This window comes from Leishmania braziliensis, chromosome 16, assembly GCF_000002845.2.
Source record: "Leishmania braziliensis MHOM/BR/75/M2904 complete genome, chromosome 16".
Taxonomy (NCBI): Eukaryota; Euglenozoa; class Kinetoplastea; order Trypanosomatida; family Trypanosomatidae; genus Leishmania; species Leishmania braziliensis.
In genome coordinates, this window is record NC_009308.2 from 3,146 (window position 1) to 23,627 (window position 20,482).

The 20,482-nt window shown below is 58.3% G+C and overlaps 9 protein-coding genes across 9 annotated transcripts; all 9 read right to left on the bottom strand.

The window, feature by feature from the left end:
• Positions 1-360: 360 nt before the first annotated feature.
• Positions 361-918, bottom strand: LBRM_16_0010 (anti-silencing protein a-like protein; the record flags this gene model as incomplete). The annotated part of the gene is made up of 1 exon (XM_001563556.1): positions 361-918. One exon carries the CDS (start codon positions 916-918, stop codon positions 361-363), a length of 558 nt encoding a protein of 185 aa, XP_001563606.1.
• A 419-nt stretch (positions 919-1,337) lies between these two features.
• LBRM_16_0020 (conserved hypothetical protein) lies at positions 1,338-2,462 on the bottom strand (the record flags this gene model as incomplete). The annotated part of the gene is made up of 1 exon (XM_001563557.2): positions 1,338-2,462. The coding sequence occupies one exon, from the start codon at positions 2,460-2,462 to the stop codon at positions 1,338-1,340; it is 1,125 nt and encodes a 374-aa protein (XP_001563607.2).
• A 498-nt stretch (positions 2,463-2,960) lies between these two features.
• LBRM_16_0030 (conserved hypothetical protein) lies at positions 2,961-3,605 on the bottom strand (the record flags this gene model as incomplete). Its single annotated transcript, XM_001563558.1, has 1 exon — positions 2,961-3,605. One exon carries the CDS (start codon positions 3,603-3,605, stop codon positions 2,961-2,963), a length of 645 nt encoding a protein of 214 aa, XP_001563608.1.
• Positions 3,606-4,120: 515 nt separating this feature from the next.
• Positions 4,121-5,218, bottom strand: PRMT6 (arginine N-methyltransferase, type I; the record flags this gene model as incomplete). The annotated part of the gene is made up of 1 exon (XM_001563559.1): positions 4,121-5,218. The coding sequence occupies one exon, from the start codon at positions 5,216-5,218 to the stop codon at positions 4,121-4,123; it is 1,098 nt and encodes a 365-aa protein (XP_001563609.1).
• A 472-nt stretch (positions 5,219-5,690) lies between these two features.
• LBRM_16_0050 (conserved hypothetical protein) lies at positions 5,691-6,644 on the bottom strand (the record flags this gene model as incomplete). Its single annotated transcript, XM_001563560.1, has 1 exon — positions 5,691-6,644. The coding sequence occupies one exon, from the start codon at positions 6,642-6,644 to the stop codon at positions 5,691-5,693; it is 954 nt and encodes a 317-aa protein (XP_001563610.1).
• Positions 6,645-7,203: 559 nt separating this feature from the next.
• Positions 7,204-9,177, bottom strand: LBRM_16_0060 (conserved hypothetical protein; the record flags this gene model as incomplete). Its single annotated transcript, XM_001563561.1, has 1 exon — positions 7,204-9,177. One exon carries the CDS (start codon positions 9,175-9,177, stop codon positions 7,204-7,206), a length of 1,974 nt encoding a protein of 657 aa, XP_001563611.1.
• A 1,023-nt stretch (positions 9,178-10,200) lies between these two features.
• Positions 10,201-13,080, bottom strand: LBRM_16_0070 (putative peroxisome assembly protein; the record flags this gene model as incomplete). Its single annotated transcript, XM_001563562.2, has 1 exon — positions 10,201-13,080. One exon carries the CDS (start codon positions 13,078-13,080, stop codon positions 10,201-10,203), a length of 2,880 nt encoding a protein of 959 aa, XP_001563612.2.
• Positions 13,081-13,647: 567 nt separating this feature from the next.
• LBRM_16_0080 (conserved hypothetical protein) lies at positions 13,648-14,649 on the bottom strand (the record flags this gene model as incomplete). The annotated part of the gene is made up of 1 exon (XM_001563563.1): positions 13,648-14,649. One exon carries the CDS (start codon positions 14,647-14,649, stop codon positions 13,648-13,650), a length of 1,002 nt encoding a protein of 333 aa, XP_001563613.1.
• Positions 14,650-16,095: 1,446 nt separating this feature from the next.
• On the bottom strand, positions 16,096-18,291 carry LBRM_16_0090 (conserved hypothetical protein; the record flags this gene model as incomplete). The annotated part of the gene is made up of 1 exon (XM_001563564.1): positions 16,096-18,291. One exon carries the CDS (start codon positions 18,289-18,291, stop codon positions 16,096-16,098), a length of 2,196 nt encoding a protein of 731 aa, XP_001563614.1.
• Between the last annotated feature and the right edge of the window lie 2,191 nt (positions 18,292-20,482).

A 20,482-nucleotide genomic window follows, 5' to 3' on the forward strand; every position in this document is an offset into this window, starting at 1 on the left:
CGCTCCACCACTTCTGCAGAACGCTGTTACGAGCTCATGGCAAAGTGAATGATCATCTTCAGTGCGTCAGCAGGCATCTCGGAGTGCGGGGCTGCTGCAGTGAAACCGTCTTTCGCTCTTGAATGCTGGGAAGGGCCTGTGGAAAGTGCGACATGACACTTTCTGAGCTCCCGGCAGGATATCGATCAACGCAAAGTTCCACAGTCTTCTCCGAGTAAGTCAGGCCACGGAGTTTATGGGTGTCAAGGAACAGGTTGCTCACCGATTCGCAGCCGTGTTTGCCGAGACTCATTGCAAGTGGCAGACTGCCACGTTATCCATCTATGAGCGCCTCAAAGCCATCTGTGCAGTAGATAAGGCCTAGGACTGCACTGCACGCTCTCTTTTAGCGCGCTTCGTAGGACCTTCCCCGCTTTCCGAGGCGCTCTCCGAGCTGGAATCAGAGAACGATGGTGCAGCAGAGGTCGCTTCGTCCCATGCAATGTGGCGTACTTTGGGGTAGCACATTCCAATGTGGCGGGTGAGCTGCTCGGTTGAGGTGAAGACATCGGGCAGGTCACCGTCGCAGGTCACTATGACGTTGTACCCAATGTGAAGAAACTCTTGACCCTTATACTTGAGGGACACGATCAAGGCAGTTGGACCGGTGGGATCTGGGATGTCGGCCACGTTCGGTGGATCGCTTTCGATAGTGAACTCGTGCCTCCCGAGCGTTGTGAGAGGCCCCACCTCCATCTCGTCTAGCTCCTGGTCAACAGGGAAGTCCCACACTGGTGACCAGGTGAAGGTTACGTCGATTGCGTCTTTGGGCGGCTTTTCAAACACTTCAAGCACGAGGTGCATGCGAATCGGGTCGTCGAACTTGCTGGAAGTGGGACCCAGCACCTGCACTTTACGTAGCTCCACCCGCGTCGTCATGGATGCTTTGCCCTGCGGAAAAGGAGAGAAGACGGTGAGGAGCGAAAGGAAGCTCTACGTCCTCGGCACAGCTTCCGGGAAACTAAAGCGGTGAAAGCGCAGCACAATGATAAAGTCATGCAGCGAGGGAGAGGGGGGGGAGAGAGGAGTATGGGCGTGACGTTGGCAGATTCTTGGCTTTTCCTCCTCCTTACCAGGACAGAGTTCGGTGATTGGAGGGGAGCCAGCGGTGTGCTTCATGTGGTGCGTCGAGACACCTGTCGCGGAGAGAGACACGTGCCCCTGCTTGCCCGTTTTGTTGTCTTGGCGACGAGCTTCTTAGCTTCTTTGCTTGAACTTTTCTGCAGACGGATTAACAGCAACGAAATCGCGAGCAAGCGCTCCTCTTTGTCTGTGTCCCTGGGCACAAGTGGTTCCGCCTACAGTCGGCCGGCTGACCGCCGCGCCATGTCAGCGGTGTTGAGGGAGTGCCACGGCAAAACGGTAGCGCTTCCAGGCTGGTTCAGGTGCCATTTCTGGTGGTGCTTTGCTAGCTCGTACTCCTCGATGGTGGCGGGGAAGTCGCGATCGGTCGGAGGCCGCACATAGTGTGCAGAGCATCGTCCAGCACTGGGATGGGCATAGCGGCCCTCGTCCTCGTACCACTGTGCCAGCCAGCCGCGCTTCCGCGGATGTGTCGCGAAGTTTTCGAGCCCCTTTCTCTCCGGCAGTTCCTGCTCCATAAAGGTCGGGAACTCCTCCGGGTGGAGCTCCTCGTAGAGACCCTGGTGCGACATGTACACGTTTGTGAAGGTGCCCCCTGCCTCTTCGAGCAGCTGGATAGCCTTAGCAGACGCATTCTGCAGCTCGACGTGCATCGGATACGGGACACGCTCCACGCTACCGGCAAGCAGCACCATACCTGGCCAGAGAATTTCGCGGTCCGCAATGACCTTTGCATGGCGCAGGTGATAGAGCGTGATGGTCTCATTCGGGTTTAGTCGGCCGGTATCTACAGCCCAGAGCAGTTTGCTGAGGTTGAGGCGCGAGAAGGACGCCTTGCCTTCGTACCGGTTGCGCGGACCCCCAGCGGACACGCGCGGTGCCAGCATGAAGCGAGGCGTCATCTTGCGCTCCTGCCACTGTCCCTTGGCAAAACCACGTCGTGCGTCGTTGTAGCTACGAGAGTACTTCCAGCTACCGCCAATCTTCATCCACCCCATCTTGATGACGTTGTGACCGCTGCGTGGCCCAACGTACTCAGGCGACGGCGTCAGATCTCTCCAACTCTGTGTGATCTGCGGGTTGATGTACTGATCCCAATGAGACCACTTGTGCGTAGTGGTGCGCTCATTGAGTCGCGTCCCCACAACGGGGAGGGGATGATCGGCGTCGAAGGCTTTCCGTCCCTCAAAGTCCTTCCAGCTGAGGCGTGGTTTGGCGAGGAGGTTGTTCTCGTAGATAAGCGGGAAGATTGACTGCACAGGGTTGAAGTGGAAAGGCACATTTTGACGCACGGAGTGAAACAGGCGATGACGCAGTTGCACGGCGGAGGTGGAGAACATGATCACCCTGCTACGCTGGCGTGGATGCTAAACAATACGTGGGAGGAAGAGAGGAGAGTTAGAACAGGAAAGATGGGCTGGCCGACAGTGAAAGAAAGACAAGAAGGGCAACACGTGTACGTGCCTATGCAGACTTGTACGGAGGAACTCACATGGAGAGGTGCACAAAATGCACTAGTGCACGTTGGGTCTATAAACGATTCAGCAAAGAGAGACGCTCTCCACCATGCACATCCCTTCTGGACGCACTCGGCAGCTATTCCTGGCGTGCTGGATACATGCAGGAGAAGCTGGAAAGCCCCCTCCGCTCTCTGGTGCAAAGAAGCAACCATAAAAGGGCTTTTTTTTTTACATCGTGCAGCAACGAACTACAGTCGCCATACCTCACCACCTCAAAACAAACTGTGGGCCGGTGCTGTTCACTGCGCCCCGGTGCAACAGCAGGACAGCAGTACGTTGTCTCCGCTTTTCGTGCCGGAAGGAAGCGATACTTGTCTTTCACGAGAGATGCAGAGTGTCGATTGCCTTCATGACATTCGCAGCGACTTCGTCTGCAGTGACAGTGGCATCGATGGCGCGGTAGAACGGCTGGTAGGAGGTGACGATCTCTGTTCTGCGCACATCGTAGAGGTGGTAGGACTTTACGATAGGGGCAGCGGCTTCTGTATGCTTGGATGAGGCACCCGCATGTGCAGTGGCGCGCTCCAGCGCTACGGCTGGTGGGACCTGCAGTTCAAAAAGTAGCTGCGGCGATATCCCCGACGTCTGCAGTTGAATAGCATCCGCGCGGGTCTGCGGGAAACCGTCCAGCACCCAGCCCTTACCCTCCTGTTGCAGACCCTTCAGTTCCCCCAGCATATCAGCAGGCATCGCCACGTCCCCGACATCTGCGACAGTTGCACTGACGTGGGCGATACCGTAATGAGCAGCCAACTTCGCTGCCAGTGTTGTCTTCCCACTGCCACATGGGCCGGTGAGAATGACCTGAACTGGGGTGGGCCTGCGGAACTCCTTCTCAAGGAACGCGAGTGGGTCCTCGGGCATCTGAAGCACCACATTGTGCATGGCCTCATCTAGTATGAACCGAATACCCTTAGACTCGAGGTACTGCAGCGTGATATCGGAGAGGCTCCCGATAGACATGGTGACCCCGTGCAGAGCAGAGGAAGGAAGAGAGAAAAGATGGTGAGACGAGAGAACGTCAGCACAAGCGGTCCCAGGCAGAGCTGTTCTACGTAAACTCAAAGTCAAAGAAGGCCAGCAGAGAAGAGTGAAGGGGGGGGGAGCAGCAGAGAGAGAGAGTGGCGGAAGTAAACGTAGTGTAGAGGATGCAGCCAAAACCATGTCACCCGACAAAGCACTGGGCTTACGCACTTGCAGCGTTACACCAAAGGGAAACAGAGTAGAGTGCAGCACCGTCTGATAAAGGAACGTAGAGAATCGCCAACACAGCGATCAAAACACCTTCCGTACGTAGCGCCTCCCTGTGTGGCACGTGGTGTGGGCAGAGACACACTCCAAAGCACACACTCCTGTTGACGCGCGAAACGAAGCGAGCGAGATAGAGGTATGGGTGAAAAACTTGGTGTGTATCCCCCCGCTAAGTGACGTCCGGAAGGCAATCACAAGCAAAGAACGACCCCCCACCGCTGCGTGGACTAGTTGAGTTCAAACTCAATCCTGTAGCACCGCTGCGCAAGGTCTTTCGCCGTAAGTCGGAGGCTCAGCTCCAACTGCTCATAGAGGTCGTGAAACGATACCGCCTGCACATCACGGAACTCCCGCGGCAGGAGAACTGTAGTCTGCTTCCAGTGCGTTGGTGGGGCCAGCGGAGACGTATCAAGAACGGCATCGCCGTAGCTCACCTGAAACCACAGAGTAAAGCCGTCCACAGTAAAATGGCCTGTCTCGACAAGGCTCGCCTTTGCGGAAGCGGTGGTGATGCAAGTGGAGAAGTCAAAGGTGCGCGCCGCCACGATGCTAGAGAGGTCGTCAATGGAAAGGGTGTCAAAGCTGCCTTCCCAAAAGACCGCACCGTCGTGCAGTAGAGCACGCGGCGGCATGACGTCGACCAACGGCGATGTGGCCTCGATGTGCTCCTGGAAGTCAAGCTTGCCGAGGGCGTGCAGGCAGACATCGTCCACGCTGTCCCAAAAGGCAGCAAAGGTCTCCGCGTAGTAGGGCTTGAGTGTGATGGGCGCAGCCAGGAGTCGCCCGTTGGAGGGGAGCATGCAGACTGGGAGCGATGACTGAAGTGCTGCGTTCACCTCTCGGAAAAAATTACGAGCTCGTATGACAGACGGCAACATGCACTCGTGGAAGAGGTAGAAGCCCATCCACTCTGAGACTACAAGCGCTACGCCACCGTGAAGGCGGACACACGGGTGTGTGTGCAGAAAGACCTCCACACCGGCAGCAACAACCTCCTCGACGGTGCACGGGATTACAGTGACGCGGCCGGCCACACCGTTGTCCGAAATGATTTGCCGCTGTACCTCCGCGAGGGAGGATGCCTCAATAGAGAGTACGTGCGCGGCGCCTGACTGGGCTGCCCAGCAGGATAAGATGCCCGAGCCAGAGCCCACGTCGACGACCACCTTGCCCTCGACAACAGACCTGTCAGTGAGCAGTGTCTTGTAGAAGTTCATGCGTGGGCGGTCGCGAAGCATGGCCTTGTGGACGCTGAGGTCCGCATAGCTCTCAAAGTATTGCTCATCCTTGGAGGCATCGGATGCGTAGTCCTCTTGGTGTTGCATGAAGTCTGAGGAGGGGAAAAATGGTGGCTGAGGTCGGAAAGGTCAGAGAATGAGACGCCGGAGGGAGAAGAAGGGGGACTGTATGGCGTGCACGGACCAGTGGGGATCCCAAGGAATGTTTGGAGGGTAAGGCAGATGACGCGCTTCTGCGCTGGCGACAGAGCAGAGACGGCCTCGGGGATCCCCGGCAGCAGAGGTATGAATCTCCTGAAGCACACCGTCTGCGCCTCTCCTCTTTCTTTGCCGCGTATCTTTCCGCCCTTCAGAGCCCGTGAGAGGCGTGGGTCGCTTACGCGGCGCAGCGTGTGCTGCACGGCAGCAGCACGTCGCTAGCAGAATAACATGGAGCTATAGCCGATGTCGGGCTCCGAGAGGGGAGAAGCAGCAGGCCGCTAGTTGGGCCAGACACACGCCTACGTGAAGCTTAAGGTGAGAATACGCAACTCTGTAGGGCTGTTTCCCTTGTCGTATCCTAATCAATCTGAAAAAGGGCGGCGACACCATTGGAGAGCCTTCTCACGCGCTGAAATAGCTGGCATGCCCGCTCAGCGTCCCCGTGGCTTTCGGCCAGACGCGCCTCCTGGTACAGGTTGAACGCCTTCACATCCGCCTCCGATGTGAGAATGGAAGGTGTGCGACGGTAAAGCAAATCAGCGCGGCAGATGTACTTGTACCCCTGCACCACTGGTGCCCCTTCGTGTAGCAGGTTGCAGTAGAACAATGCGGCTGAGCCCTTCTTGGGGTGCACGGCGCCCACTCGACGCGCTGTGTTACCGCGGTACCGGTTCTCCTCCTCATCCAGGTACATGACGCTGCACTGCTCGCCCGAAAAGACAAACGTCTCTCCGCCATGCGAGCAGTCGTTGAGGTAGATGAGGAGCGTGTAGAGGGAGCGGGTATTGAGGTCGACAATGGTGGAGCCGTCGGCGTGCGGCATGAAGTGGCCGCCGGGGCGGTAACGGCCGAAGAGAAGGTTCTCGGATAGCGCGTGCGGCACCCACGTTCCGGCCAGGTCACGCTCGAAGAGCTCCTCAGCGTTGGGCATATTTTCTGAAAAGCACTTCGACTCGAGGGAAACGACACGGGAGATGCGCTCGTACAGTTTTGCCGAGAGGTTCGGAAAGTTCGCCTCGATGGTGTCAACGACGCGTACCGCTTTCGAGGCACTGTCACACGCGGCTTCTCCGTTGGTGTCGTGGTGGTTCTTCTGGAGCCAGAATGTGTAGCCGACCGTCTCGCACGCCTCTATGAGCTGATCGCACTCTTCGTGCGTCAAAACGTTCTCGAGCACAATGCAGTCGACTTTGCCGTCGCCCATGGGGACCACCCTCGGTGTCGGAAACTCTGTCACATGGTCTAACACGTGGTCGATGATCTCCTTGTTGTGGGGCTCGCCCTTCTCCACAATGTTGTTGTACCTGAGCATGGCCGCACACTCATGGGCCCTACGGAACGAAGACGCACGCGTGTCGACGCCAGGAGCTGACACCAGTGAAGACCAGTAAACGGGTCCAACTAGTGAGGAGAGGGTGGGAGGGAGACAAAGCCCCGCTAAAGAGAAAAAGAAGATGTGCTCAGAGCAGCAAGAAAAAGCGGAGGATATAGCAGGTGGTGGGAGGTGAATCAGAGAAGAAGAGACGCTGATCCAGCGAGCCCTCCACCTTCGCGGCTCGTCATCTCAGGACAGTCCCTCTGGTACGCACAAAGAGGCCCGTCTTGTTTCTTCTCCCGCCCTTGGCCCAACACGGCTCTCGCGGCAGATAGAGTGCACGGCAGCGAGATCGGCAGCGAAGGAAGAAAGCGAGCGCCACTCAAGCCTTTGCGAGTCGCATGCACTTGGTGGTAGTTGCTTCTTGTGCATCGACAGGATTCGTCCTCAAAGGGGCGTTATACGAAATCAAAGAACAAGACGGCAGTCGTTAAACGATTTGCGCACAGGCAACCCGCAGAGATGTCGGAGATCCCGAAGCGCAAGTCTTCGCCCTCTAATCCAGGAGAAGTGCGCGCACTGCAAGACGTGGGGTAAACCACGCTTTCCCCTCCTTGTCCTCTGGATCCTCACACATGGATATCGCGGCGCGCTTTGCGAGCTTCAGGGTTTTGTCGTCCTGGGTGATGTAATTCCGCAGAGTTGACGTAATAGGAGCGAAGGGCGGGATGTTGTACTCTTCCAGCACGCTGTGTTTACCGAGCTCTGCCACGTAGGCACGACGCTCTTCTGGAAGCGAGTCAGCGTTAATGCGGGGCGCATGGAGCTCTGCAGTGGGGTTCTTCGTGTTGGTTACGGTGTGGAAGCGCGTGCTTCCTGTTTTGCGCTCGCGAGAAGACTGCATCTGGTTCGAGTCTGCGTTGCAGGGTAAGAGCAGAATACTGCTTCCCCTCATGCCCATGCGGCCCACGCGCCCCACGCGGTGGATGTAGGACTGCACAGTGGCCGGCGGCTCGAAGTGATAGACATAGTCGACATCCCGCACGTCCAGCCCAAAGGCAGCGATGTCGGTGCAGAGGAGAATGGCGCCCGTGCCCATGTTCACCGTGCCGTCACGCTTCCACCCGCTTGTGAACACCTGATTTTTCTTCTCAGCGTCCGAGAGGGCTTTCTTCGGCTTGCGAGTCGTGTCGCTGCGACTGGCATGAGTGAGGAATTTGTTGTACTGATCGATGCGGGCGCTTTCTGCCATGCCCTCATACATCACAAACACCTTCGCGATGTACAGCAGTGGGCGTGCCCCCTGGCACAGAAGCGCGAGCAGTCGTTGCACAAACAGAAGAGCACGGAAGTTGTTGAAGAAGACAAAGTGCTTCTTCGACGCGTGCAGGTTCATCAGCTGGACAAAATACGGCAAGAAGTTGGCGGCATCGCACACTACGAAGCGGTTGCTCAGCTGTGACACAAAGTCACTGTTTGACCGGAGCGCCAGCATGTGCAGAGTGCTACTACACTCCGCGCAGATCTTCTCAGCATACACGTTGAGCAGAGGTGAGGTGGCAACAGTGGCGCCAACAAACGCAAAGTCCATCCACAGCCGTGCGCTCTCTTGTTCGCTCTTCTTTTCTGTCACTGGCCGCTTCCTCGCAGCTGGCCTGCCACGATGCGGTGGGGGGCTCACCGGGTTGCGGGTACGTCGATACGTAGCCACGAACTGCTCTACGGTGCGTCGCATATCGGGGGAGTTGTAGAGCAAGTCCGCCTCGTCAAGGACAACGAAGAAGCGTGCCTCCATTGTGGAATAGAAGCGTACACCATCACCGAAGAGCCCATCGTTCTCCATGCTGGTGCTGACTTGCTTTCTACGCGCGAGGTAGCGCTGCCGCGTTGGCTCGTCTTGTGTAGCCAGTACATCGGCTACTTCATCACTGGAGAGGCTCTGTGCCGTCTTCTGTGACTCCTCCAGCAGTGGGAGCAGCTTGTCGAAGTCCTTCGGCGTTGTGACGAGAATCGTACCCGCACCACGGGCTCCGCGCTGGAGGTGCTGCAGCACTGCCGCAGGCTTCTGAACAACGCCGTCGCACAGAACGAACTGGATGTTGAAGGGGTAGCGAGCCGCCAGGTTGCGACCGACCACAAAGGTCTGCTCAGCCAGCGTGCGCGACGGTGAAAAGATGACAGCGAGTACGTGACGAGACAAGGGTGGTCGCTGGTGTGACCTCACATACGCCTCGCAGGATCGCACACACCGCTCCATGATGGGGAGCAGAAAGGCGAGTGTTTTGCCGCTTCCCGTTGCCGCCTCCATGACAGCGCTCGTTCCTGATTGCGTGAGCACGCGCAGCGCGAGGGCTTGCACGGGGGTTGCGTGAGAAAAAAAGAAGACATTCTTCAAGGCGAAGATGGATGCCCGGTGCAGCGCTGGTTGAACATCCTCCCACGGTAGCTCCAGCACATCGTCGTTCCACGCCTTGTCCTCCGGCTCCCATGTCCGCCGAACGCGCTTGGCAGAGATGGCGGTAAGGGACATGACAACAGCGCCGGAACACCAATGGCGCGCGGATGAGCGTAATGTCTTTACGGGGGAAGTGGGGGCCTACAAGGTACAGGACGGATATGAGGGTGTGTGAGCGATCAAGCGGATCGATAGGGGGGAGGTAGAGCGAAAGAGGAAATGAAACGAGCAACGATGAACACAGAGAAAGGCCGTGGGTGTTCAGAGAAGATAACAGCATGCGGGAGCGGGAAAATATGTAGTGTTTGATGGCGTATGGGGATCCAGCCGCTCATGCGCACCCACACGCAGTGGTAAAATCATGTAACCCGCGAGCAAGTGAATCGAATAAAGGTATCTGACAACCGTGCCAGTAGGCCACGCACATCGAAAGCCGGCATTGCAGAGTCGAGACGCAGCCGCGCAGAGGATGAGAAAGTAAAGTGTGGCCGAGACGATGCGGCAGCCTTGTTCTCTGCCGGATTTGCAGGAATACCCCCGCCCATTCTTCATTCAACAACTCATCTCGTCATGTCAATGCTGTCCGCAGCACCTGTCTCTCTCTCTCTCCGCTCCATGTCGGTACGACACTTGGTGCCCCATGCGTCAAGTGGCATACCGACATGAGCGCGACAGCAAATCAACCATCCTCAGAACGAGCACCTACAGACAGACCTGCGTGCGAAGAAGATGAAATGGGTAGACCCCGGAGGAAAGGGGAACACACACTCAGTCAACTCGAGATCTGCCACCACCGCCTCTCCTTTGTCCCGTCCCCCCTCCCCAGCGCACGCGTCTGTGCATGAGGCACAGCTTCCCTTCGATGCACAGTCGCACACACGTGAGACGTGTGCTGTCGACGGGCACCAAGAGTGGCCGGGCATGGCTGAACAGTGGTGAGTGAAGGTCAGCCAAAGACATAGCGGTGTTCGCCACGCCTGATCGCCGTTTCGTCTGCACTTTATGAACCTCACCAGTCCTGTGCACCAAACAGGTGCGTGGGCCCCCAGCGAGCGGGTAAAGAGCGAGGGGGAAGGGGGAGGAGGGGAAGAGCTTCTCCTAGCGCTTGCTCGACTTGTTGAACTTATGTTGAAGGGCTTCGTACTTGTGAAGGTCCGCCTTCGTTACGGAGGGCATCAGTTGTGCCCGAGCACGGAGGAAGTGTTCCATGGAGACCTTTATCGGCCTCGATTCCTCCTCAGCCGCTGACGTCGCAGGTGGAAGAGTGGCGTGTGGTGTACCAGCAGCCATGGTCTCCGCTAGCGCATCGGTCGTGGTCTGCCCTGGCACCTCCTCCAGAGCGTCCTCTACGGCAAACATCATGGCGTCCGAGCACAGAGCGAAGAAGTCAGCGCCGGTGTACACAAAGTCCAGCGGCTCCAGCACTGCCAAGAGATCAACGTCGGCATGCATGTCGAACTTGCGGGTCAGCGCCTTGAGGGTAAAGAGCTGCTCGTCGCGCGTCGATGGGATACCGAGGTAGCACAAGCGGTCAAAGCGGCCAGGGCGCAGGAGCGCGGGATCGAGCAGGTCAGGTCGATTCGTGGCGCCAATGATGAACACGTCGCCACCTGCCGTGCCGTCAGAGCACTTCTGGCCAACGCCGTCCACCTCCACCAGGAGCTGAGACACGATCCGGTCCATGACGCCGCCGGCGTCGCCCTTCGCGCCACGCGCTGGCGCCAGTGCATCGATCTCATCGAAGAATACAATGCACGGCGAGTTGTCACGTGCCCGCTGAAACAAGAGCCGAATGTTCTTTTCGCTCTCACCAACGTACTGGTTGATCAGCTCGGGTCCCTTGACAAACATAAAGTTCATGTTCATCTCCGTGGCGACAGCTTTGGCCAGAAGGGTCTTACCGCAGCCGGGGGGGCCGTAAAAGAGAACACCTGTCCTCTTCTTCATGCCATTCTCGAACATCTCGGGATGTAGGATGGGGAGTTGGATCATTTCGCGTAGCTCCCGCTTGGCTTCCTCCAGCCCACCCACATCGCTCCACCGGACGGGCTGCAGCTTGGTGGACACCACACTGTGTCCGTGTGACTTGAGATACGACTGCACCACAGACTCGCACGAGACGTCACTGACGACTGCCAGTGCCTCTCCGGTGCACTGTGCGCTATGTGCGGCATCGCGGACGCACGCTTCCACAAGCGCCACTATGTCGGCGTATGTCAGACCCACCGTCCAGCCGGCGAGCGTCCTCGGAGACAGAAGGATGCTTGCATGGACGCGATGGCGCTCGCAGCTCCACTGGAGCAGCGGTGCAATGAACAAAGCTCGGTCGTCCTCGGATGGGTTGCGGCACTCCAGCACCCCGTCTGTGTTGGTGGCGCGAGCTGCGATCATCGGTGGCACCGCCTCAAGAGATTCACAGAGGAGAAAAAGTATGCGAGATCCCGGCGGTCGACTCTCTGCCACCGACGCTGGCACACCACTGCTCACCTCGTCAAGAACTGACAGCAAGTGCGGACACGAGTCAGCGATTGTGTGCGCGTTGTGAACGATCAACACGGTCGCCGCGCCACACGTGTCGCCGAGAAATGTGCGGGTCAACCGCTCCAGCTCCGCCTCCCTCATTCCCTCTGCAGATGCAAGAAGAATTGGAAGACCAAACTCCGTAACAGCGCACTCGACAAACTCACGCGGCAGGTTCTCTTTGATCCCATGAACAACGAAGGTGTGCACGCCGCGCTCCAGCGATGGCGTCACGACACTGCGCAGCACACCGCGGAGGCGAGCGTACACACTGACCGCGGCAAGTCCATGCGCTGGCGACGGTGCCCACACCGGTGTGACGTCCCAGTCGAAGCTGTTACGCTGATGCACGAGCGCCACCTCGACGGTGTCCGCCCCATTACCACAGTTGTGCAGAATACCAAAGGGGACTGAGACGCCTTGGCTCTCCAGCCGTGTAACGCGCAGGGCTAGGAGATGGCGGCTGGAGACGTGTTCGTCCACCCACGTTTCTGCCCATTTGCGCACCTCATGCGACAGCACGCGGGCCACAGTCTCCAGCACATCCACGCCTTCGAGTCGCTGAGCCACCATGTTGAGCGTGTCCTCTTCAAAGTAGAGAACGTCGCCTGTGCTGACGAGGCGGCCCTCCCAAGCGGACGCTGCGGCAGCGGTGAACAGTGCGCATAGGTCAGGGTAGTAGAGCCCGTACAGCTCTGTCATCGCTGCATCGTTTACCGCAGGGCACAAAACAATCTTTGTGAGGGCGCACTTCTGTACAGCGGCAGACCTGTGAAGAAGCTCGCCAGACTCGTCTTCTACTGCCTGAAAAGCGTCCACGGAAAGGTACAGCACCGTGTCAGAGTAGTTCACCGACTGCATGGATGACATGAGCACCTGTGATGGATGACTGTAGAGGGCAGCTCGTAAGTTGCGAAACAACTCGGGACTCACCATCATCGCCGCGCTGCACGACGACCGTTTGGCAGCTGCCCCCAACGCATTCACCACAAACACGCAATCGTGGCAACCGCCACTCACCCGCACGATAGCCTCATCTTCGATGAGGAGATCCTCGAGAGCGCGTGCTGTGGCGAGCGCCGTCGCTCCGCGGAGGCTTCTGTTAAGGTGAATAGCAACACAGCTGGCCAGGACCTCATCGTGGTAAGCTTCCTCCGCGATACTTTTGCCGGCGTTGTCACTAGAAATGGGGCCGGGTGGAAGAACCACCATTGTAACTGCCGTATCAGTGCTGAGGCTGCAGTGGGTGGATGGGAGCAGGTCCACGACACACAGGGACGGATAGGTGTCTGTGCCATCGACGACCTGATGCAGACATAGAGTCGCATGATTCTGCGCTATCTCCCACTGCAGTGAGTACGACCCCAGAGGCTTGCTCATTACCTCCCTGTATCCATCGTCTGTCAGCGCACGCAAGATGCAGCGCGTCATGGGCAAGTAGGTGCCCGTCGGGGCCATGATGGGCAGAATTGCGTGTCAACGACAAGGCAGCAACACAACCAGGAACGCTGTAAGAGCAAGCCGTGGCGATTGGCGGAGCTGTTCGCGTACCGGTGCCAAGAGCTGAGCTCTGAGGGCAACAAGAAGAGAATGAGCACAGCCGAGTCACAGCAGGAGAGGGATAGAATAGTGGGAAGGAGTAGAGAGAGAGAAGGGGTGGCAGTTCCGTCGATAGGGTGATTTGAGTGAGGGTGACTGCTTAAGAGAGATGGGCAACACGGCAGCAGGGGAGGGGGTGGTAGTGATGTTCAGGGTCTCGGCGATGACTGTGCCGGCACTCGCGGCGCAGCGCACGCCACAGAATTGGAAAGAAAGGTATCCTCGCAGTGATGGTGGCAGCCCACGTTGCTGGATCAAAGCGGCACTTAAAGTCGTAGCGGCTGTCAGGTCGACCGTTGGTGAACGCGTTCCTTTTCGCTTTTTATGCTTTCCGTGTGGCTGTGCCGTTGACCGGGCTCGCTGGCGGTGCACCGCGTGACTCAGCACCTAACGCCTCTTTCCCGCAGCTTCCTCAGATGCACAACTTCACGCCGCCCGCCTTGGCGAGGGTTGGCCTCCGCGTGGCGTTGCAAGCGTACCACGGAAGACAAAGTAATCGTGCGGTCGTTGAAGTGGCAGTTTTCCTGCCTCGACTAGGTCGAGGAAATCACCGCAGACAGCCAGCACCAAAACAAGATACCCCTGTCGCACACTGGAGGCAGCGCTCAGTCGTTGGAATAGCTGAGAGTAGGCGGTAGCGTATGCTTTCCGCTGGAGGACTGTACGCGCGCGTGAGGCCGGTGCCGTACTCTGCAGTACTCTGCACCACTGGACGTGCAAGTTCTCCATCAGGTCACGATCACAGCAGTCACAGCACTGCCGTAACGTCCACATCGTCGTGTCAAGTAGGAGCTGCTGTCGGGAGGGCGGCAGCCGAAGCAGCTTTACGCTATGCACGCGCATTTCGGGCAGAACCAGCGCACGCAGTGTTGCCTGCTCTGCCAACTTCGTGTAAAGAGAGCTTGCTATCGCACCGCAATCTCCCATGCTGTCACGACACAGCGCGCGCACCAGCTCCTCGGGGACTGTAGCACAAAGCGCCTCGACATCGCTTGGTTCGGGACTTGTGTGGATGCTGAGACACCGTCTTGCTGAGGTACCCGAGAGAGCGAAGTCGCGCTCGTCTAGCCCAGCCGCAGTCAGTGACTCGAGGAGCCGTGCTGCAGTCGCTAAAGGGAAGTGCTTTGCTTTGACCACGCCAATTGGGGGGCAGCTCGGAAACATATACTCCACCTCCTGACGCTCTTTTTCATCTGCGCTGAGGGACAACGGCGCGACACGCACGGCGGGATTGTTGATGCTCATGAAGAGACCAGCTTGGCGAAACGGGGTGAAGCTGCGAGTTGCCGCCTCACCCCGCTGTGTCCGACACTCACTCAAGTAGCCGACAAACGGGACTTCATCGCGGTCTCTCTTTCCATCGTTTCTCCGGAAGAGCACAGCGACAGAGCGGCGACGGGCTGACGGCTCACTGCGCCTCCCAGACATGACGAGGCCGCGAACGGTCTCTAGGTACTGTATTTCTACATTAACAGTCTCCAAGCGCTTCTGCGCTCTCTCTTCGAGCTCTACGAGCTGACGCAGGACAGCGCCCCACTCGGTATGCTGTAGCGGCATCCTGTGAGGCACCTTGGGGGACGAAGAGGGAGCAGCCTTCTGGGTCACCTCTGGAAGGTCTATGAGCCTGGCATCCATTACAAGATGTAGTGAGACCGCGTCCAACGAGGTGGTGCGCTCTGTGTGTGTGTGTATGTGGGTGGGTGGCGCACCAACGGAAGGCGTGAACAGCGAAGGAAAATCCCCGCAGCAAAAACCAAAAGGGCAGCGGAGCCCCAAGACGCAGCAAAGGGGGTTGCGGAACAGTCGTGGGGGAGGGAGGAGCGAGAAGTAGCAGACGCCGTGCTGCGGGCATGCACGAGTCTGAATCCGCTGTGCTGCAGTCCAACAAGAATGACACTCGCGCGCACGGATCCCACTTATCCCCCGCACGTGCGCGAAGCTCACAGCAGCGCATTGCACTCACACGGAGGCCCGCGCACTCGCAAACGTTTGGCGCACCAGAACACTCACAGTACGCAAGTGTTCGCAGCAATTCTCATGCAAGCGCACCACAGTAATTCATCATCAAACCGAATTCAGCTCAGCGTATGTGATTTTCTTTTCATCTTTCACACGTGTCCCTTCCCCGCCCATACAACACGTGAGTCGACCTCCACCCCCTGACCCTGCCAGGGACCCTCGTCGCATGCTGCGAAACAGCCGTAGGCACACACGACAGCAGTGCGCCGACTCAGCCACCTCAGCACGGCCCCTGTCTCATACTCTGCCAACCCACACGCCCACAGTGCCGGTCGCCGCCTCGCGCAGCACCCGCAAGGGGGCTCACACACCCCACACCAGCAGACAGCGAGGACCGGGTGGGATGCGCTCGAGTCGCACTGGCACGGTGCGCATCACATCCATGGCACAGACGCGCTCGGGGTAGCAGGGAGCTCCAATGCAGCGCCATCCACGACCGGTCCGCCGACATGAGTGGGGCGATGCATCGCTCTCAACTCCTAGCGTCGTGGATACTTGGCCCTGTCACCACCACAAGTGGCTCGGCCTTGGTAGGGAGAGGGGGGCTGCCCGGCCTCCCCACAGAGGGTGCTTACGGGGACCCTGGAGACCGCGCACCGAGGTGTCCTTCTTCTTCCCCCGGGATGGCGGAGGGGCTGCGATGGTGAACACAAAAGACGTCGGCACCGAAAGGCACACCAGTGGTCAGTATACTAACGCGTAAATCGTCTCCCCCTCTCACCCACACGCGCTGGCATGCCCATACGAGCAAAATAGCTGATCGAACTTGTACGGCTGGGCCACCTGTGTTTCGTCGCGTTACCTGCTGCGGAGTGCTATAGCCCTTATTGCGCTCATGGGTTTACGTATGAGTAATCACATCTTATCAGCCTCATCGTTTCCATGGCTTGGGCACTGCTCGACGCGCCGCTGTGCCTCTTCGTATTCCTCCCACTCCTTTTCCTTCTGCAGCCGCCGCTCCCGAAAGAACTTCGCTTCCTCCTTCTCGCAGTCCTCGACGAGCTGAAGCTGCGCCAACAACTCCCGCGCCTCGTAGAAGCGCTGCTTCGCGAATTCTGCGGCCTCCTTCTTCAAGTGGCGGTCGGTGCACTTACCCTCCACGGACTCGCGCGCCGTGTTCAGCCAGAAGGAGGATGTTCTGGCGAAAAAGGCGGCAAACGTCTCCTCCGTCTGGGGAGTTGGCACCGCCGCGGAGGCACCGAGCTGGGCCAGGAGCTGCGCTTTGTGTACCCTGAGGCCCTTCTTCCCCGTGCGCGTAATGCCAGCAATGGCGTCCGCCACTCCTTCGACACTTGGTGTCACCTCCATTGCGAGCTCGGCGGGAATCGCCTCCGGTGCCTCGTCGCCATCGTCCTCAGAGTTGGGCACAGGCTCGCGCGACATGTTACCAAAATGCACGCCGCGCCGCCCCATATTGTCAGCACCACCCTCGTTGTCTTCGTCGTCCTCGTCGTACTCCAGATCGTAGACAGCGCTGGCAACCGTGCTACCGCTTTCCCACGAAGCGGTGTTGCTCTCTGACTCCTTGCCTAACCACAACGCGGCGGACAAGTCCTGTGAGAGCAGCGGCTGATATGTATCCAGCTTGTTCAGATTGAGTGCGAAAAGGTCGGACATGGTGATCTCCTTCTTGCTGCTTTCAAACTGGCCACCGTAGAGGTACAGCGTGTTGCCGATTACCACCATCGCAGAGTCTATGCGCCGGTGCGGCAGAATTTGCCCGTGCCGATTTGTTTCGTAGCTTTCCCTCAGTTCCTGGCTCGCAGCCGCCGCCCCCGGCTGGCTGGGGAGCTCATCGTCGCTCTCATCGGAGCTAGAATCAGTCTCCGAGTCGAGACTTGGCTTGTCATGACAGAGGTCCAGCGCGCTAAGTTGGGCCGCTAGATCATCCACGTGGTCACGCTTTCCAGACGCCGCAACGCGCTTCGCTACACGTCGTAGCACGACAGGGTAGAAGCGCTTCGTGTCCATGTGAAACACATAGAGGTCGTTGTAAAAGGTAGACATCATTTTACCCCCTGGTGACTCGATGTCGACCACGCCGCCAAACAGGTAGAGTCGCTTGTCCTTGAAGGCGCAAGAAACGCCGCACCGGATGGGCGGCGGAATACCACCGAGTTTGATCTTCGTCCACACTGGCAGTAGTCCCTCGCTGAGGGTGTGCTCCTTCTCCTGCTGCAGGGATATCATCCACAAATCATGGTGCACTGTGGCTTCCGACTTCTTGAAGCGGTTAAACTTCTGCGTCGAGTAGCCGCCGTAGACAAAGAGTTCGTCGTGGTAGACGCCCATGCTGTGCCCGCTGCGCGCGTGTGGAAGGTCTGTCATAGGAGCCGTCTTCACCTGTGACCAACACCCAGCCCCGTCAAGGCTGGAGAGAATCCACAGATCGTCAAAGTAGCGGCACTCCAGGGCATTGTCGTAGAAGCCGCCAAACATGACTGCATTGCGCTTCCACAACACCATTCGGTGGCCACTGCGGGAGGATGGACCGCCCTTGAGGTTCTTCAGCTCCTCCCACTCGCTGCAGCGGCTGTCAAAGCGCCACACATCCTTGAAGTGCAGATACTGCGACTGCGACTGCGAGACGAACTCACCACCAAACAGGATGAGGTACTGCTTGTAGATGACGCCTTGACTGCTGCTCCGTGGTGGCGGCTTGACAGCAGAAGAGAGGCGCGCCCAGGTGTTGCGCTTGGCATTGAAGAAATATGTGTCGTTGTACGCCTCTGTCTTCTCGCCGTTCCAGAACTCACCGCCGAAGAGGATGAGCTCATTATCGCGTTCCGGGTGCGACACCAAGACGACATTGACGCGCGGCGTGGGAGGGTCAACGTTAGCGACCTCCTCCACGGCTCTCACCTTTCGTTCCTGCTTCTGGATGCGCTTGAGCGTTACCTCGATAGCCTCTTCGTTATTGAAGCCCTCCGTCGCTTCCTCGCCGTTCTCCTTCTTCTCGCCCTTATGCAGCTTCAGCGCCTGCCGAGTGGCCCGCTTGGCGGCCTTGGCAGGGTCCTCATTCTTCTTGCGCTTGTCACGCCCCTTGCCCATCCTCCGTCGTTCTCGTGTGTGTGTGTGTGTGTGTGTGTGTGTGTCCTCAGCAGATCCGCACAGAGGCACGCGAACACACGTGACGAGAAGAGGTGCAGCGGTGGTGCTGGGAGAGCGAGCGAGGGGTGGAGAGAGGTGATCCTGGAACACAGAAGAAAGGCCTTGAAATCGGCCAATAAAAGCTGGGCGGCAGGATCCTCGCAGCTGTTCAGATGCACAAGCAGTTTGTGGGGGGGGGGGGGGGGCGGTAGGGAAGGGAATGGTGGCTGTTAAGCGCTCTTTCTGACGAGAGTGACAGAGACGGGGTTGGGTATGTGCTTCTTAGAGAGCGGGAAGAGAAGACAGGCGAGGAGCAGCCGAGCTGGATCAGATAGGCATGATTAAGTTGAGTAGGGGTAGGAGGTAGAAGGAGTGTGCTACACGTAAAGGAGCGGAAGCTGGAAAGAAAAACAGGCTTCGCAGCAGACCAATACGCTCTCGTGGCAGTACGTGGGTGGGCGTCAGCAGTGAAGATGCACCAGGAGGGGACACATACGGAATTCGTGGATGCATCGAAGCGTTGCAGCGGCGCAGTTACGCGTCTCAGCTCGCGCCAGCAAGGTGTCCTCGGCCTCATACGACCCGTCAGTGCTGAGCCGCAGTCTCCCCTCGACGCAGAATTACCCGGCGCTCGTGTGGACACCGGAGAAGACGTGCTCTTACTACTACTCGGTAGTGCCTTTCATTGAAACCCTAATAGTGAGTGATGAGCGATGCTGTCGGCCTGTGCTGTACCAAGCAAAGCGAGAAAGAGACCGCGCATACGTGAAGAGGTGGCGTCGAGGCACCGTGCGCCTCTGCCTCGTACACGTCACGGCACGTAGGCGCCGCTCCTTAAAGTCATTGAGGACCAGAGAAGAGTCCAGACACAATCGGCAAAGAATACCTGCAAGATACAGCACTCACAAGAAGGCACGTCCATCTGCAGCCCATTTCACGTGCTACACCAGCACGTGAAACTCACCTGCAGAGGAAGGCCTCGAGAAACAAAGACCAGCAAAGAGGACCTCTGTTTCACACGTGTCCCTTCCCCGCCCATACAACACGTGAGTCGACCTCCACCCCCTGACCCTGCCAGGGACCCTCGTCGCATGCTGCGAAACAGCCGTAGGCACACACGACAGCAGTGCGCCGACTCAGCCACCTCAGCACGGCCCCTGTCTCATACTCTGCCAACCCACACGCCCACAGTGCCGGTCGCCGCCTCGCGCAGCACCCGCAAGGGGGCTCACACACCCCACACCAGCAGACAGCGAGGACCGGGTGGGATGCGCTCGAGTCGCACTGGCACGGCGCGCATCACATCCATGGCACAGACGTGCTCGGGGTAGCAGGGAGCTCCAATGCAGCGCCATCCACGACCGGTCCGCCGACATGAGTGGGGCGATGCATCGCTCTCAACTCCTAGCGTCGTGGATACTTGGCCTTGTCATCACCACAAGTGGTTCGGCCTTGGTAGGGAGAGGGGGGCTGCCCGGCCTCCCCACAGAGGGTGCTTACGGGGATCCTGGAGACCGCGCACCGAGGTGTCCTTCTTCTTCCCCCCTCACTGTCATCAGGGAGCGGCACACAGCGGTAACACACCAATGCCAAAACAAATCGAAGCAGAAATACCAATGTTGTCAGTGAGAAGAAGTCGGCGGCGTATGTGGGCGACCTCAAAGGCGAACGGGAGGAGAGGAGGGGGTAGCAGGACGGCCAACATGGTGGGGGCCTGTGACACATGCACCGATAGCCGTCACGCATGCAAGACTGATCTCCCTCTTCCGCTCTTTCCCTCCCACCTAATATGGCTCACGTAGAACTCCACCTCATTCCTTGCAGGCTGCCACCTCATCTGCGTCTAGTCGCAGGTCGATATCGTCGTGCATTAGCAACTGAGCTTCCACTTGATAGCTGCGCTCAACTTCGTTGTTGATTGCCTCGACACGCTCCTCCCACTTCAGTTTCTCAGCTGGTGAACAACGCTGATACGACTGGGTCAACGCACATGCATCGTTGTACTGCGTATAGGAGTAGAACCGGCTGCGCTGGCTGAGCGCGTACAGGTCTCGAGGGGACATAAAGACAAGCCACCGCGCGCTATGTTGCAACATCGGGGCTGAGTTGGATAGGGGGAGGGGTGTCAACGATTCTGTCGGAGAGCAGAGTA